General features: G+C 45.0%; 1 protein-coding gene across 16 annotated transcripts in view; it reads left to right on the top strand.

Moving 5' to 3' along the window:
- The window catches only part of UNC13A (unc-13 homolog A), a 701,496-nt gene that overhangs the window by 36,304 nt on the left and 645,580 nt on the right, over positions 1-19,612 (top strand). For all 16 annotated transcript variants that reach the window (XM_056572580.1, XM_056572660.1, XM_056572589.1 and 13 more), the window contains exon 2: positions 3,415-3,444. In XM_056572580.1, the coding sequence (XP_056428555.1) occupies positions 3,415-3,444 (30 nt within the window). The remainder of the gene's footprint in view (positions 1-3,414; positions 3,445-19,612) is intronic.

The following is a 19,612-nucleotide window of genomic DNA, read 5'->3' as shown; positions in this document are numbered from 1 at the left end:
GTGCATTAAATATATACCCCCGCAGTGCATGTATATGTGCCCTCTCAGCACAGCGCTTCTATATACCTATGCCACTGCAGCGCTATATGTGAAAAGCATTCTACCGATGCTGCCCAATGCTGCTGATAGAAATACTTTTCATACATAGCGCAGTGCCCGCATATGTATATAGAAGCGCTATGGGGGGGGCAGATAACACTATATTTCTGCCCCCCAGCTCTTCTATATGCATATACCACTGCTGCCATTTGAATGAAAAGTATTTCTATAAGGAGCGCATAGTGCCGGCTCCCGGCTCTATGTGCTGCTAATAGAAATACTTTTCATTCAAATGGCAGCAGGGGTATATGTATATAGAAGAGCTGTGGGGGGCAGATAACACTGTATGTCTGCTCCCCCCCAGCTCTTATATATATATATATATATATATATATATATATATATATATATATATATATATATATCCCTCTGCCGCCATATGAATGAAAAGTATTTCTATTAGCAGCACATAGAGCCGGGAGCCGGCACTATGCGCTCCTTATAGAAATACTTTTCATTCATATGGCAGCAGTGGTATATGTATATAGAAGAGCTGGGGGGGCATACATATAGCGTTATCTGCCCCCCCCCACAGCGCTTCTATATACATATGTCGGCACTGCGCTATGTATGAAAAGTATTTGCTGCTGATAGAATGCTTTTCACATATAGCGCTGCAGTGGCATAGGTATATAGAAGCGCTGCACTGCGAGGGCAGATATACATGCGCTGCGGGGGTATATATTTAATGCGCCCGCGTGGGGGTATATATTTAATGTGCAGGCGGGAGTCATATCTAATGCGCTGCTGGGGGGCTAGATATATAGGCTAAATGTCTGCCCCCCCCCCTCTGCAGCGCTATATATCTTGCTACCCACAGTGCTCTTTTGCCCCTGCTACTCCCAAAGTTCATTTTTAAACCTCCTGCTGAGAGCCCTGATTGGCTCCTTGGTACCAGCCATTCAGGGCTCCCCGCGGGGGATTCAAAAATTTAAGTTAAACACACTGATACATCGCAGGGTTGCGGAGCTTTCCGCCCGCCCCCCTGCTTAATAACTTCAGAGCGCATCGGGTCTCAGAAGTGAAACCCAGTGCAATAAATCCCTCAGCGACTGTACTACAACCGCCATCATGGAACAGACTCTGTTCCATGTTGGGGGTTGTAGTACAAACACTAATGTAGCCTCCCCAGCTGTCTGCAGACTCCCGCAGCCAGGGAATTACTACTCCCATCATGGAAACAAGTCTGTTTCATGATGGGAGTAGTAGTAGTCCAGGCTGTGGGAGTCTGTAGGCAGAGGTGTTCGGCCATACATGAGGGATAACGGGTCTTAAGGGATTAATAGTTATTCAGCTGTTAGCACCCGTTATTTCATCCGTTATTAAACGTCCGTTTTTACACAGATAACGGACATTTAATAACGGATGAATGCTCATAGTGTGAAAGGAGCCATACATGACGCATTCACTTTTTTCTTTTTAGTGATACAACTGCTTCTAGTCTTTCTTAAAGCATCTCTACTAGTTTCTCTGACTTCCGTCCCTATCTTTTCTACCATTTTTTTATTGTACCCTTTTGATACAAATTTCTCCACTATTTTAGTTTTCTTTTTTAAATACTCACTATATATACACACCCACTTTATATACACAGACACAGTTATCATGCCCCTACTGTTTTCAATGGACTCCCCAAAAGCCAATTTGTGAGGGCTAGGCGAATTTCAAATAATGTTAGGGAGTATATAAAAAACAAAACAAAAAAGACAAGACAAACGCTCGTCTATCATCCAACATACTATTAGAAAGTACTGGAAATTGCTATCTACAGATAAGAAGTATGGATTGTTGTTCAAAGATCCCCCTGTGTTTACGTACAAAAAAGGGGAAATGATAGGAGATAAACTGATTACTAGTGACATTATGAAAAAAATGTAAGGACAGATAAACATTTATGGCAGCGAGAAAAAATTTTACTTTTTCATGTCTTTCTTGTACACAGTGCAATGGTATTATAAAAGGTGGTGACATTTTACATCCCACTAAGGGTCACAAAATCCCTATTAGAGGTTATCACACATGCACCAGTACTAATGTGATCTATCTTCTTAAATGTCCGTGCTGTTTTGTTTATGTTGGACAGACCGCACAGATGATTAAAACTAGAGTTGGTGAACATAAGTCTCCAATAAGGCGTTATACACACATGAAGAATCTGTTGCATGTGCGGTACCGCAATACGGAGAGACAACTGTGGCCAGGCATTTTAAAGAACGAGGACATGCTGCGTATGATCTAAGATGGCAAGTCATAGAGGGAGTAAAGGTGAACAGTAATGTGGATGTGAATAAAAAGAATATACTGAAGAGGGAAACATTTTGGATTGTAGAATTCGAATCTTTGGAACCGTAAGGGCTGAATGAGAACTGTAACTTCAAGGTCTATTTGTAATAGTGGATTTGAGCATGCTAGTGTATCCTGGTTGATCTATAAAGAATTGTGATATGCGCTTGTCTGAAAGAGTTAACTACTCACCTGTGTCCAGCCGCTACCATTCTTTAACCCACTTCCGAATCAAACCTGTGCGCATGACTAAGGGGGCGTGCCCCTGAAATGTAGCGTGGCAGGTTTGTACTCGTGTCTCTCTCCACCTGACCGAGGTATGCTGTTTTACATCGTGCACAGTGAATATTGGCACTTACTTGTCTGAATACATGCATATATGAAAATACCGTGAAGATTGTTTAAATAAACATATGAAAGATAATACATTGGAACATTAGTATGGACATTATGCTTTATTAACCTGTCTGCAGTAAGAACGCCATCATCTACTGAGTACGTACATGTGTGATTTGGGTCCGTAGAGCCCGTTGCCCTAAGGCAATCGTCCAGAACTGCATATGTTGAATACTGCAATGTTGGTAACTATGTTGTCTTAATATTCAATTAAATAACATTTATTATTTCAGTATTTAAAGTTATTTTTTGCATACATCTGCTTATAGGGGTACTCCACTGGCCAGCGTTTGGAACTAAATGTTCCGAGCGCTGTTTTCTCGCTGCAGGGGTCGGTCATGCCCCCTCGAGATGTCACGACCACGCCCCCTCAATGCAAGTCTATGGGCATCACACCCCCTCCCATTGACTTGCATGGAGGAGGCACGGCCGTGACATCACGAGGGGGCGTGGACGACCTCCACAGCGTGGAGTATCCCTTTAAACATGGCTGCCAGAGTCACAATGAAGACTTATGTCTCTTCGCTTCATTCTGACCCAGTCAGAACCCCTTACAATATTATAGTTTTCAAATTGTTATATTTTTGTCTTACTACATAGATTATTATATCTGATTTGCATTTTCTCTTTTTATAGTGAAGAAGGCTAAGTTTGATGGGCCACAAGGTAAGTAATATTATATGCATATGTACCTTTTTTGATATGCTTAGACAATATATACACTGATCAGCTATAGCATTAGAACAGATTATTATGTGACCTGGCAACGCTACCTGGCTAGGAAGACGATATATTCTTGATTTTGAACAGGAATCGATCATATGTTCTTATAACAGATAAGCACTGCTCATGGCTTGCATACATATGACAAATTTATCAAGGTGGCGTTTGATGTAAAGATTTTCTTGACTCTGAACCAATCTATTGCAGTGTTTTCTAGACAGCTGTTAAAAACTACAACTCCCAGCATGCCTGGACAGCCAAAGGCATGCTGGAAGTTGTAATATTTGCGACAGCAAGAGGCATACTGGTTTGGAATCACTGGTCTACAGTGATTACTTTAAATAGGCACTGTCATTTGAGCAAACTTAGCATAGATCAATAGAAACTTTGGGGGGGGGGGGGAACACATTTTTGAGTAACCGAGAGACTGGAATTTGGAAAAATTGGAATCTTGACAATAGCATGTAGTCTTTTAGCTGTTTGGGCTGCACAGAGTCCGTAGACCAGTGTCATAAAGTTTACTACAAGTCCGTAGTAAACTGTGAGCACATGCAGAGTTTATTATGGAACTCGCAACTCCTCCCCGGCTGCTCCCTGATTGGCTGGGCCGCACACACCTCTCACATACCTTCTCGGCCCAATTCAAGTAGCAGTGTAGCATAGAGGGAGCATAGTTAGTGTAGTGTAGCAGGCCGGGAGGGAGACAAGTGTAGTTAGCTTACAGAGCGTACAGTTAGTATACAGTGACCCCCCCCGACCTACGATGGCCCCGACATACGATAATTTCAACATACAATGGCCTCTCAGAGGCTTTTGTATGTCGGGGCCATCGCCAGGCTTTTGTATGTCGGCTATCCGGCAGCGCAGACTGCTTCAGCTGCCGCTGGATAGCCGTTTAAGATGCCATGTGTGGTCTGGTGACGATCACTTACATGTCCCCGGCGCTTCGGACCGTCCTCTTCGGGATCCCCTGCATCGCTGTAGCTCTCCATCGTCGTCTTCATGTCGCCGAGCACGCCGTCTCATCATCCAATAGGAGTGGCATGCGTAGCGACGTGATGACGGGGATAAGGAACGATGATCCCGGGCAGCGGAGACAGTCTGGAGCGGATGGGGACACCCCGGGGACGCGGCGAACATCGATGGACGGCGACATCCAGGGCAGCGGGGACGGTCCAGAGCGGCTGGGACAGGTGAGTATAACCTCCTATATTTAACATTGCACGGATCCTTCAACATACAATGGTTTCAACTAGGGATGCACCGATATATCGGCGGCCGATACATATCGGCCGAAAATAGCTGTTTCGGGGAAATGCCGAAACAACAAAAAATGTGCCAATAATGACCCACCTCCCCTGCCCGCCCACAGCACAAGTTGCAAACACTGCCAGTGGCAGAGGGGGTGCCGGGCGCAACATCTGGGGGGGGGGCGCGCTCTCCGGGATAGGAATACTTCTTTTTATGTGCCCGGGCCGGCTCCCGTGTGTGGCTGCAGGCGGGGGCCGACCAGAGCATATAAAACCTAATACTGTATACTAAAAACCAGGGGGCCTCCAGCTGTTGTGAAACTACAACTCCCAGCATGCCCGGACCGGCAAAGTCTGTCGGGGCATGCTGGGAGTTGTAGTTTCACAACAGCTGGAGGCCCCCTGGTTTTTAGTATACAGTATTAGTTTTTATATGCTCTGGTCGGCCCCCGCCTGCAGCCACACACGGGAGCCGGCCCGGGCACATAAAAAGAAGTATTCCTATCCCGGACATCCCTGTGTCCCGAAAAATCTTTTTGGGACATAAGGATGTCCGCCGGTCACTCACCATTCCCCGGCGGCGCGTGTCCTCCTTCGGTCCTTCGCTTCTCCGCCTCTATGGTCGTACGCACGGGACGTCACTGACGTCCCATGCGTACAACCATAGAGACGCAGGAGGACCGCAGGATCGTCGCAGGAGAACGCACGCCGGCTGGGGCCTGGTAAGTGACTGCGTCATCTTCTTCAGTGATCCGGTCACCGCTCCTCCGGTCCTGACACCTACTGCTATGGTCCATAGGCCATAGCAGTAGATGTGACCCCTGGCCGGAGGAGCGGTGACCGGAACACTGTGGGGGCAGCAGTACAGACATACAGCCTCCAGCCATACACTGTAAATGGCTGGAAGCTGTATGTCTGTGGGGTGGGGGGAAGCTGCCTACTATTGTGGGGGAACTGCTGACCTAATGTGGGGGGGAGCTGCCTACAAATGTGGGGGGAGCTGCCTAATATTGTGGGGGGGAGCTGCCTAATATTGTGGGGGGGGCAGCTGCCTACAAATGTGGGGGGGAGCTGCCTAATATTGTTGGGGGGGGAGCTGCCTACAAATGTGGGGGGAGCTGCCTAATATTGTTGGGGGGATCTGCCTAATATTGTGGGTGGAGCTGCCTAATATTGTTGGGGGGGGGGGGCTGCCTAATATTGTTGGGGGGGGGAGCTGCCTACAAATGTGGGGGGAGCTGCCCAATTTTGTTGTGGGGAGCTGCCTAATATTGTGGGGGAACTGCCTACTATTGTGGGGAACCTGCCTACTATTGTGGGGGAACTGCTGACCTAATGTGGGGGGGAGCTGCCTACAAATGTGGGGGGAGCTGCCTAATATTGTTGGGGGGAGCTGCCTACTATTGTGGGGGAACTGCCTACTATTGTGGGGAACCTGCCTACTATTGTGGGGGAGCTGCTGACCTAATGTGGGGGAGCTGCCTACTATTTTGGGGGAGCTGCCTACTATTGTGGGGGAGCTGCCTACTATTGTGGGGGAGCTGCCTATTAATGTGGGGGAACTCCCGACCTAATGTGGGGGAGCTGGCAATCTAATGTGGGGGAATCTAATCTAATGAGCGGAGCGCTGCATTTTACCAGAAGACGGGGAGAAGTAATTTTCGGTTTCGGTATCGGTTTCGGCCGGACATTTTTTTTCTATTTCGGTTTCGTTTCGGTTCCGAAATTTCCATTTCGGTGCACCTCTAGTTTCAACAAACGATGGTTCATTTGGAATGAATTACCATCGTATGTTGAGGGACCACTGTACTTTAACAAAAGTGTAGGTTAGTTAGCATAGTAAGCTTAGTTTTACAGGCAGATGGAGGGTAGTTTTGGAAGCATAGTGTAGGATGTAGCGTAGTTAGTGTAGCTTTTTTTTTTTAACAGGAGACAAGTGCAGTTAGCGTAGTGTAGGGGCAGTGTAGTTTTACAAAAGTGTAGCATAGTTAGTGTAGCTTAGTTTTACAGTGAAGGGACTACAATCTACAGCATGCCTGACAGCAAAAGGCTGTCCAGGCAGGATGGGAGCTGTAGTTTTACAACAGTATGTTAATGTAGCAGAGCCAATTGCACTCTGCCACAATAATGTAGCAGAGGTGAGTGTGCTCTGCAACTAGATGACTGCTCTCTGCTAGTTATTGTTGGAGAAATGGCTGCAATCTGCTTTGTCAGTGGAGCGGAGGCAATTGTGCTCTGCTACGTTAATGTAGCAGAGATGACTGCGCTCTGCTACGTTAATGTAGCAGAGGCAAGTACGCCCTGAGCAGTGCTAGTTAATTAATTAGGGATATACAGCCATCTATATAGATGGCTGTATACTGTTGTCAGAATTCCACTTATCAACCTCCTTTCCTGCTCTGTCACTAGAGGCAGAGCTACCCAGGAAGATGTAAGTTAGGCTCTCAAGGGGGAGAACACCCAAAAATGTGCTTACCAATTTTTGGTGTTTTTCTATCTTTCCCGTTTCAGAAACATGAATGTGGAGGACTATGTTGGCTTAGGTGAATTACGTCGACGAGCTGCGTTTTTTTTGTGTGTGTTTTAACAACATAGTAACGAAGGTTGAAAAAAAAGAACAAGAGTCCATAGAGTTAAACTTTAAACCCTTCTGTGTTGATCCAGAGGAAGGCAAAATCCCGTCTCGTAAACATGATGCCAATTGCCCCAGGAAATTCCTTCCTGACTCCACTATGGCGATCAGAATAAATCCCTGGATCAACGTTCTATCCCCATAAATCCAGTATCCATAACCTGTAATACTTTATATTTTTTCCAGCAACCTCCAAATACTCCCAAGGGACTTCAATAGGTGCAGAAAGGATGAGGAGTTATAGATGTATAAGCGATATCATTTATTTGCAGAACAACGCGTTTCGACGCCAGGGCGGGCGTCTTTCTCAAGTTCATAGCAAATGTTAACAAAGGAACATATTTATACAAAAAACAGACAAAAAGGTAATTAACTCACAATGGGCGGTTACTCCGTCTGTGCCAAACCGGATGTGATAATCAGAATCACAGCGCATAGACGGAAATAATTCAATTACTGTAAAAATCTAGCAGCAACAAGGTATACTGGTCAAATTAGTATTATGTGATGTTTTCAATTGTCTCATTCAACCCATCAGGATGGAGACATTTAAGTTTGAAGATCCAGTAGGACTCTTTATGGATCAGTTTTCGAAAACGATCTCGTTGGTCTATAGAAATAACATCAATAATAGTGAGTTTCAATAAATCAGGGTTGCTATTATGTTTGTGTGAAAAGTGACGTGACACACTATGCAAGAGGAAATTTTACCTAATGTTGAACCGGTGTGCGTTCATGCGGGACCGCACCGTCTGAACAGTGCGGCCCACATACTGTAGTCCACAAGGACATTCTAACAGATAAACTGCATAGTTGGTATCACAGTTATAATTCTGTCTGATATGGAATAATTCATTTGTAATATTAGATTTAAAAGTAATACAATTTTCTTGCATGATTATGCAACACAAACATCTTTTTTTCTTGCAACTAGTGGACCCTGGTTTCTGTATTTGTGTCTGTTGTTTTGCTATAGTCTTATCTCTATATTTGCTAGGGGCCAGATAATTATGCAGAGACATTGCTTTTCGAAATGTAATACGGGGTTGGTCCGGTACCTGATCTTTTAAAATAGGATCACTTTTTACAATAGGCCAGTGTTTAATAAGAGTTTTCCTTATTGTGTCAGAAGCACAGTTAAAAGTAGTTATAGAATCAAAGGGTAAAAACGAAGATTTAGTTGAACCAATTGAAAACACGATCAAACATAATTTTTTAACTACTTTTAACTGTGCTTCTGACACAATAAGGAAAACTCTTATTAAACACTGGCCTATTGTAAAAAGTGATCCTATTTTAAAAGATCTGGTACCGGACCAACCCCGTATTACATTTCGAAAACCAATGTCTCTGCATAATTATCTGGCCCCTAGCAAATAGAGATAAGACTATAGCAAAACAACAGACACAAATACAGAAACCAGGGTCCACTAGTTGCAAGAAAAAAAGATGTTTGTGTTGCATAATCATGCAAGAAAATTGTATTACTTTTAAATCTAATATTACAAATGAATTATTCCATATCAGACAGAATTATAACTGTGATACCAACTATGCAGTTTATCTGTTAGAATGTCCTTGTGAACTACAGTATGTGGGCCGCATGAACGCACACCGGTTCAACATTAGGAAAAATTTCCTCTTGCATAGTGTGTCACGTCACTTTTCACACAAACATAATAGCAACCCTGATTTATTGAAACTCACTATTATTGATGTTATTTCTATAGACCAACGAGATCGTTTTTGAAAACTGATCCATAAAGAGTCCTACTGGATCTTCAAACTTAAATGTCTCCATCCTGTTGGGTTGAATGAGACAATTGAAAACATCACATAATACTAATTTGACCAGTATACCTTGTTGCTGCTAGATTTTTACAGTAATTGATTTATGTATTTTTCTATTTTTATATGTATATTTATATTTTTATATACACTTACCCTATGTTGTCCGTATGGAGTCCGTCTTATTACTTCCGTCTGTGCGCCGTGATTCTGATTATCACATCCGGTTTGGCACAGACGGAGTAACCGCCCATTGTGAGTTAATTACCTTTTTGTCAGTTTTTTGTATAAATATGTTCCTTTGTTAACATTTGCTATGAACTTGAGAAAGACGCCCATCGAAACGCGTTGTTCTGCAAATAAATGATATCGCTTATACATCTATAACTCCTCATCCTTTCTGCGCCTATTGAAGTCCCTTGGGAGTATTTGGAGGTTGCTGTTACCATTACACCTTTGTGGTGGCGGGACTGGCTGCATTTTGGAAACTCTCAACAGTGTTGTGCCTGGTACACTAGCACAACTTACCGGGTAAGCGCTTCCAGTAAACTACTGTGAAATTCCACTTGCCCGGTTAATGCACTATGGAGCGCTTCTCTTTCTTTTTGTATTTATATTTTTTCCAGAAAAACTTCCAAACCCCCCTTGAAGTCCTTCTTATAAACAGAAGCCTAAAATTTAACACAATACTTCATATGTGGTCATATGAGGCATAACTATGTCACATGCCTTTATGCCTCTCTTGATACATCCCGTGACTTTGTTAGCCTTGGCAGCAGTTGCCTGGCACTGATCACTAAAGTCGAGTTTGCTGTCCATTAGTACCCCCTAGTCCTTTTCAGTAGAAGTTTTACCTAATGTCTTATTATTTAGGACATAATTGTACTATTTGTTTTTATGGTCCAAGTGCATAACCTTACATTCATCCACATAAAATTTTATTTGCCATGTTTGCCATGCATTTTTCTTTATGACTTTACAGGCGTATCACTTATAAACCATTACTATTCCAGGGCTTTTCAGCCAGATATTAACCAAGCAGCAACAGCCTGACATTACCAGGTTGGACAAGGACTGTTGTTATTATCCCTCCCCAGACTAAATAACTTCAGCCTGTTAAAGCCTAGGCTTAGGAGCCCAATTTGACACTCTGAGCCTGTTTGTATTGGCTATACCTGGTATTAGAGATGAGCAAACGTTTGAAAAATTTGATTTGGCCGATTTGCAGAATTTTCCAGAAAGTTAGTTTTGATTCAATTTTTTCGCGGCAAATCTATATTAAAAAAGACTATTTCTAGCCTACAGACAACCTCAATATGGGTATAGAACACTTTACTGTGTTCTAAAACAAAACACATATGGTGTGTGCTGGGGTAGTATAATAATACTGTATATAATAATTCAGAATGACATGCAGATTATCGGCATCGCTTTTAGAATCACTGCCGCACAGCAGCACAATGACAGAGCCTGGTGGTGGCATCAGTGTGAGGAGACCATATAGTGGCTGAATGACACAGTGTGGAGGTGTTGGCTGCATGAAGAGACCATATAGTGGCTGAATGGCACAGCATGGAGGTGTTGGCAGCATGAGGACACCATAAAGTGGCTGAATAACACAGTTTGGATGAGGCTGAAGCATGAGGACACCCTATATAGGCTGAATGACACAGTGTGGAGGCGATGGCACAGCATGAGGAGACCATATAGTGGCTGAATGACACAGCGTGGAGGTGTTGGCAGCATGAGTAGGCACTAGGCCTTCAAAATCCCTAAGATTAAAAGATGAATTTAGACATTTTTGAAGAAGATTTTGGATAGCGGGTGCTACCTATGAGAAAATGTGAAATTCCCAGACCCAGGCCCATCAGCGGCATCAGTAAACCATATATTGCCTGAATGACACAGCCTGGAGTTGGCTGATGCATGAGGAGACCATTGAAATGTCAGATTTTTTTTATTTGAAATTGAAATCAAAGTTTGAGTGTCCCGGACCCCAGCGTGTGGGTACAAAGGACCAAATTTAACAAGCCCCCACAGGGCTCATGTGGCCGTGAGATGTAGGCACAACGTCTCCATTGCCTTGACCGGCCATTGTTTCCAAGACTTTTCGCCAAGGCAAACCATGTGAAGAATAGCGTGACACAACAGTGCCCTGCACACATGGTATGCTGAAGGGCCACTGAGACTTGTCCGGGCAGTGGAGGCTTAGGACACAGTGGAGGATGTGGAGGTGGAGTCGCACACTGTCACAGGACCAACTGCCTGAGAGCGAGAGCGTAGAGAAGGAAGCGGTGTGACCTGTCCAAGTTGCTGTTGTGGCTGTGCAGGTACCACATTTACCCAGTGGGCCGTAAAAGACAAGTATTGTCCCTGCCCGTAGTTACAGCTCCACACGTCGGCGCTGCCGTGCACTTTTGAACACACCAACAGGATCAAGGACTGGCCCACCTTCTCTTGTACAAACTTATGCAGGGCTGGTACTGCCTTATTCACAAACAAATGACTGCTTGGGACTCTCCACCTCGGCTCGACACAAGCCATCAATTCTCTGATGGGTGCAGAGTCCACCACTTGAAAAAGGAAGGACTGCAGCTCCAGCAACTTGGACAGGAGCACATTCAACTTCTGTGCCGTTGGATGAGTGGGCGCATACTGTTGTCTTTTGGACATGGATTTGCCGATGGATTGTTGGCGGAATGGCTGACTAAAAGCGGGAGAAGCAGGAGCATCTGGAGCGACAGAAGGAGGGTTTAACACACACCTCCCTTCGGCTGAGGTGGTGGAGCCTTGGCTGGGTGAAGGAGGGAGCGACTGGCCACTGGGTGATGCAGCAGGCTGGACCACTACATCGGAGCCATGGTTCTCCCAGGCCACTTTATGGCGGCGAAGCATGTGTTGACGCAGGGCCGTGGTGCCAACATTGGGACTCTGGCCACGCTTCACCTTCTGCCGACATCTCTTGCATGTGGCTACGTGAACCACCTCCGGATACCTCATGAAAAACTGCCACACCGCCGAGTAGCTGATTTTCCCACCTACAGTCCGCACTAATTGAGTGCTACTGGCGCCGTCTCCAGGAACCCCTGTTCCACTACCTCCCAGAAAGGTAGGCTGCCGCGAAGCAGGTGGTGTCCCCCGGGCACGTTTGGCTCCAGAATTTCCACTCCTGCCACCATGCTGACTGCCAACCGTGCTACTGCCTTGCTGCCTCAAGGGCAACCTGCAACTCTCTTCTCCTGATGATGATGAAGCCCCTTCTGCACCCGGCTCCCAATTGCGATCATCTTCATCATCATCAACAGGTGTGTGCACGTCACTGATGTCCTCCTCAGGTTCCCCAACAGTGTCTGCTTCAGGACCCTGAACCCTTGCAACACCGCAACCCACGTCACTCTCCGCATCACTACTTGGCCGCCTAGTGGAGCAAGCGGCGCATGTCTCCTCCCCTTCTTGGCTGGGCAGTAGCTGCTGACTGTCCTCTATTAGATCGTCCTCAGTAAATAGTGGAGCTGAACCCACAGCATAAGATACTTCTTTAGGAGTGGGAACAGCATAGGACAAAGGCAATGGGAGGACAGGGACAGCTCCCGGGCCATGCCAACTGAGCGTTGTGTCTGAGGAACCCACCGACTGTTGACTGGGGGTGTCAGATGTCACTTGTGATGAAGTGGATGACCGTGTTAACCAATCGACGACGGCAGAGTGGTTGCTGGTTGAGACACGACCGCTGGCTGATAACGGGAGCTCAGGCCTCTTGCTGCGACTCCAGCTGCCACTCGTCCCTAGTCTGCTGCCAACTCTGCCTGAAGTATTTAGGCCTCTGCCACTCCTCTGTGCACATCCTGACACTTCTCTGCCTAACATACTTAGTTCGTATATGAGGGTATTACAATACACTACACTACTCTTTAAACAGTATTTGTCTAGAACACCAGCCAGTGAGTACTATTGTTTGGACTTTCACAGTATGTAGGCCCGTGACAGATTAACAGGAACAAAATGGTACACTACTTGGATGTACGTATGCGGTATGCACTGATGAGGGCAGAAATATGCGCTACAATACGCAGAAAAAAATCTGTATTTTTGTAAAACACCAGCCTGTGATTACTATTGTTTGAACTTTCACAGTATGTAGGCCCTTGACAGATTAACAGGTACAAAATAGTACACTACTTAGATGTAGGTATGCGGTATGCACTGATGATAGCAGAAAAATGCGCTACAATGAGCCTAAAAACTCTGTAATTTTTGTAAAACACCAGCCGGTGAATACTATTGTTTGGACTTTCACAGTATGTTGGCCCTTGACAGATTAACAGGTACAAAATGGTACACTACTTGGATGTACGTATGCGGTATGCACTGATGAGGCCAGAAATATGCGCAACAATACACAGAAAAAAATCTGTATTTTTGTAAATGCCAGCTGGTTGTTATAAACAGCGCTCCGGCTGGACATACCGGCCGTGAGCGCATCTCTCCCCGAATGCCTGCTCCCAGCGGGGCTGGGATTCGCATCGCGGGACGCGCCCGCATGCGAGTCCCAGCCCGTCACTCACCTCCATCCCCGGCCTCTGTCTCTCAGCTCTGACGCGCGCCCCCCGCCTCCTAGTGCATGCACGCGCCAGAGCTTTGAGATTTAAAGAGCCAGTGCACCCGTAATTAGTGTTACACCTGAACCATTATTATAAGTTGTAGCACCTCCCTAGTACCATTGCCCGATCTTTGTTTGCCTTGTGCCTTAGAGAAAGCAGTCCTAGTGTTCCTTTGCCGTGTACCAGACCTTTGCATTCCGTGACCCAACCGTGTTTCTAGCCGCCAGCCTATAGACCTTCTGCTATCCTACTGACTACGCTCCAGTGCCGCCTGCCCTGACCTCTGGCCAGCCTGACTATGTCCTGCCTACTCCTTCGGTGCCACGCATCACCTCAGCCGCCTGTGTGGTCGAGTCGTGCCAGGGGTAGCGACCTGGGTGTCGCCTGCCGCAACAAGTCCAACCCGCTTTGGGCTCTGGTGAAAACCAGCGGCACCCTAGACTCCGCTCCCAGGCACAGCCCGCGTCATCTGCCACACAGGTCCAGCGGATCCACTACATCACCCGGTCCAGACTACCATGGAACTACGGATCTACTACTCCATGGGTACCTGCCGTCTGCGGTGAGTCTTACAGTAAGATCCGGCCATGGATCCCGCCGAGGTACCTCAGCCTGAGGATTCGGATCTCTCCTCTGAAGTGGTCCATAAGACAAGAAACCACAGAACGCTCCGTAGTGCAATAAATTCGGGTGAAAATCTCAAACGAATTAGTAAGAAAATTGCTCACCCCGTAGGTTGTGCTACCAGTCAGGCACAACACTGATGTCAGCATGTAAGCAGAGGTTCCACCATGCAGCCGATCCCACCACCAGGAATTAGGTGTCAAGATACAATAATAAAGCCTCCAACCACTCAGGGATTTAAATGGCGCAACAGGTGAATAGCAGCAGTAGTCCCAAGGACACTCAGGCAGTAGCGAGATACAGTAAAATAGAAATTTATTCGAACAACGCATTTCAACACCCGAGCCGGCGTCTTCATCAGGTTCACAAAGAATGAATGACCACAATACATATATATAGAAAGAAGAACAATAAAATTAGTGACTTAATTGACTCACTTGTCGATTCGGGAACGCAAGGTCATCTGACCAGGCGGAAGTGACGCTGATCTTGTTCACGGACCACATGATCAGCTGTCCAAACGGAAGCAAAACAAAGATAACGGAACGACAAGAGGTCACAGCTAATTTCTACAGGTAAATAACAAAACATACATAATAACTATATAATGCAAATATAATTAAAAAGGTAAGAAAAAATTATAAAAATGTAAGAAAATATATATGATTAAATAATAAAAGCAGCATACAAAGGAATGCAATTATACCGTATTCTCTATCATTTCATTAAGCCCATTGTTATGATTCGGCAGGCTGGAGGTGGATCATTTCATTAAGCCCATCCGGGTATAAGCATTTAACCTTGAATATCCAGTAAGACTCTTTATTAATAAGTTGTCTGAATCGATCTCTAGTGTCTGATGGAATAATATCTATTATTATTAGTCTAAGATTTTCTGGATTTTTATCATGTTTTAACATAAAATGACGAGAAACACTATGTAGGGGAAATTCCTTTCTAATATTGAATCTATGTGTATTCATGTGGGACCGCACCGTCTGAACGGTTCCAGGTCCCAGAACATCGCACAGCCTGATTCCCCTTTCTACAAACATATTTATTATTTTAACCTGTTGGGGACGAAGGGCGTATCCATACGTCCGTGGGAATTTCAGTCCCCGCTGCGCGCCGGGCGGGGACCGGACCGTGGTGACTGCTGATGTCTATCAGTAGGCACCCCGTGCAAATGCCCAGGGGGGTCATTAGACCCCCCCCATGTCGGTGATCAGCGCAAATTGCAAGTGAATTCACACTTGCGATTTGCGCCGATTCCGGGTCATTGGTTGTCTAAGACACCCACGATCCCCCTGAAGCGATAGGAGTGAGGTGGCAGGGGTGCCACCCCTCCTATCCCTGCTATTGGTGGTCTAGACGCGACCACCAATTGCAGATCGGGGGCGGGGGGGCCTTACTTTCGTTTTCCCCGTCCTGCCCACCCACAATAGGTGGGCCAGAACGGTTAAAACGAAGAGGACCGGGCGCCGACATCCACTTACCCCTCCGGAGGCTGCAGGCGACAGGGGATCGGCGGTCGGCGACGGAGAAGAGGACGGCTGCTTGGATGCGACGGAAGCCGGCGAGTAGTTGCCTATAGTGGTCTCTAGACTGTAGCCCTCCAGATGTTGCAAAACTACAACTCCCAGCATGCCCAGACAGCTGTTTGCTGTGTGGGCATGCTGAGATTTGTAGTTTTGCAACAGCTGGAGGTCTACAGTTTAGAGACCACTGCACAGTGATCTCTATACTGCCCTCTAGATCTTGCACAACTACAACTCCGGGCATGCCCAAACAACTGTTTGCTGTCTGGGCATGCTGGGAGCTGTAGTTTTGCAACATCTGGAGGTCCACAGTTTGGAGATCACTGTTCAGTGGTCTCTAAATTGTACCTCTCCAGATGTTGCAAAACTGCAAATCGCAGCATGCCCAAACAGCAAACAGCTGTCTCGGCATGCTGGGAGTTGTAGTTGCGTACCTCCAGCTGTTGCATAACTACATCTTCCAGCATGCCCTTCTGTGATCAGTACATGCTGAAAATTTTAGTTTTGCAACAGCTGGAGGCACACTGGTTGGAAAATACTGAGTTAGGTAACAGAACCTAACTGAAGGTTTTCCAACCAGTGTGCCTCCAGCTGTTGCAAAACTACAACTCCCAGCATGCACGGTCTGTCAGTACATGCTGGGAGTTGTAGTTGTGAAACAGATGGGGGGTTGCCCCCCCATGTGAACGTACAGGGTACATTTACATAGGCGGGTTTACAGTAAGTTTCCTGTTTCAAGTATGAGCTGTGGCAAATTTTTTGCCTCAGCGCAAATTCCTAGCGGGAAACTCACCGTAACCCGCCAGTGTGAATGTGCCCTAAAAACACTACACTAACACCTAATAAACAGTAAAACACTACATAAACACCCCTTACACTGTCCCCCCCCAATAAAAATGAAAAACGTATTGTACGGCAGTGTTTCCAAAACGGAGCCTCCAGCTGTTGCAAAACAACAACTCCCAGCATTTCCGGACAGCCACTGACTGTCCAGGCATGCTGGGAGTTTAGCAACAGCTGGAGGCACCCTGTTTGGGAATCACTGGCGTAGAATATCCCTATTAGTGTTGCTCGCGAATATTCGCAATTCGAATATTATTCGCAAATATCGCATATTCGCGAATTTCGCGAATATAGCGCTATATATTCGTAATTACGAATATTCGTTTTTTGTTTTTTTTTCTTCACAGTACACATCACAGTGATCACCCCTCTCTGCTTCCAGCTTGTGTGGTGTAAAGAAGGCTGTAATACTACTGTGTGAGACTGGCGCGCGAAAATTCGCATATGCAAAAATTAGCATATGTTAATTTTCGCATATGCGAATTTCCGTGTGTGCTAATTTTGTGTATGCTAATATTCACATATGTTAATTTCCGCATACGCGAATTTTCGCATATGCGAAAATAAAACGAGAATATAACGAATATGCGAATATTCGCGAATATATGACGAATATTCGTCCATATATTCGCGAATATTCGCGAATTCGAATATGGCCTATGCCGCTCAACACTAATCCCTATGTCCACCCCTATGCAATCCCTAATTTAGTCCTCAAATGCGCATGGCGCTCTCTCACTTCGGAGTCCTGTCGTATTTCAAGGAAACAGTTTAGGGCCACATTTGGGGTATCTCCGTACTCGGGAGAAATTGCACTACAAATTTTGGGGGGCTTTTTCTCCTTTTGCCCCTTAAGAAAAGGAAAAGTTGGGGTCTACACCAGCCTGTTAGTGTAAAAAAAAATGTTTTACACTAACATGCTGGTGTTGCCCTTTACTTTTTATTTTCACAAGAGGTAAAAGGAAAAAAAGACCCCCAAAATTTCTAACGCAATTTCTCCTGAGTACGGAGATACCCCATATATGGGCGTAAAATGCTCTGTGAGCATACAACAAGGCTCAGGAGTGAGAGCGCACTATGTACATTTGAGGCCTAAATTGGTGATTTGCACAGGGGTGGCCGATTTTACAGCGGTTCTGACATAAACCCAAAAAAATAAATACCCACATGTGACCCCATTTTGGAAACTACACTCCTCACGTAATGTAATAAGGGGTACAGATAGCATTTATGCCCCACAGGTGTCCGACAGATTTTTGGAACAGTGGTCAGTGAAAATGAAAAATGTAAGTTTTTTTGTTTGCACAGCCCACTGTTCCAAAGATCTGTCAAACGCCAGTAGGGTGTAAATGCTCACTGCACCCCTTATTAAATTCTGTAAGGGGTGTAGTTTCCAAAATGGGGTCACATGTGGGGGGTCCACTGTTCTGGCACCACGGGGGGCTTTGTAAATGCACATGGCCCCCGACTTCCATTTCAAACAAATTATCTCTGTAAAATTATCTCTCTAATGGCGCTGCTTCTCTTCTGAGCATTGTAGTTCGCTCGCAGTGCACTTGACGTCCAAACATGGGGTATTTCCATTTTCAGAAGAAATGGGGTTACACATTTTGTGGGGTATTTTCTCCTATTACCCCTTGTAAAAAAGTAACATTTGGGGAAAAACCTGCATTTTAGTGAAAATTTTTTTTTTACACATCCGATTTTAACAAAAAGTTGTCAAACACCTGTGGGGTGTTAAGGCTCACCGTACCCCTTGTTACATTCCTTGAGGGGTGTAGTTTCCATAATAGTGTGTGATGTAGGGGGGGGGGTTTGCTGTCCTGGCACCATAGGGGCTTCCTAAATGGGACATGCCCCACAAAAACCATTTCTGAAAAAACGCACTCTCCAAAATCCTCTTGTTGCTCCTTCCCTTCTGAGCCCTCTACTGCGCCCGCCGAACACTTGACATACACATATGAGGTATTTTCTTACTCGAGAGAAATTGGGTTACAAATTTTGAGAGGATTTTTTTCCTTTTACCCCTTGTAAAAATTCAAAAACTGGGTGTAAAACATGCAAGTGTAAAAAATGAAGATTTTGAATTTTCTCCTTCACTTTGCTGCTATTCCTGTGAAGCACCTAAAGGGTTAACACACTTACTGAATGTCATTATGAATACTTTGAGGGGTGCAGATTTTATAATGGGGTCATTTATGGGGTATTTCTAACCAGAAGACCCTTCAAATCCACTTCAAACCTGAACTGGCCCCTGAAAAATTCTAATTTTTAAAATTTTGCGAAAAAGTGGAAAATTGCTGCTGAACTTTGAAGCCCTCTGGTGTTTTCCAATAGTAAAAACATGTCAACTTTATGATGGAAACATAAAGTAGACATATTGTATATGTGAATCAAAATATTATTTATTTGGAATGTCTATTTTCCTTACAAGCAGAAAGCTTCAAAGTTAGAAAAATGCAAAATTTTCAAATTTTTCATAACATTTTTGAATTTTTCACAAAGAAATGATGCAATTATCCTTGAAAATTTACCACTAACATAAAGTAGAATATGTCACGAAAAAACAATCTCGGAATCAAATTTATAAGTAAAAGCATCCCAGAGTTATTAATGCTTAAAGTAACAGTGGTCAGATTTGCAAAAAAAATGCTCCTGTCCTTAGGGTCATAATGGTCTCCATCCCCAAGGGGTTAAACGGTATATCGATGATTTATTTATCCTTTGGACTGGGTCACATGAAGAGGCGCTACTTTTTGTAGATTATATTAATGCTAATACCTTTGGTTTAAGTTTCATCCCTCATTTTTCGGAGTCATCCGTACAGTTCTTGGA

Source organism: Hyla sarda, chromosome 1, assembly GCF_029499605.1.
Source record: "Hyla sarda isolate aHylSar1 chromosome 1, aHylSar1.hap1, whole genome shotgun sequence".
NCBI classification, from domain to species: Eukaryota; Metazoa; Chordata; class Amphibia; order Anura; family Hylidae; genus Hyla; species Hyla sarda.
Note: the sequence above shows the minus strand (reverse complement) of the source record. Positions and strands in the feature narration are given on the sequence as shown.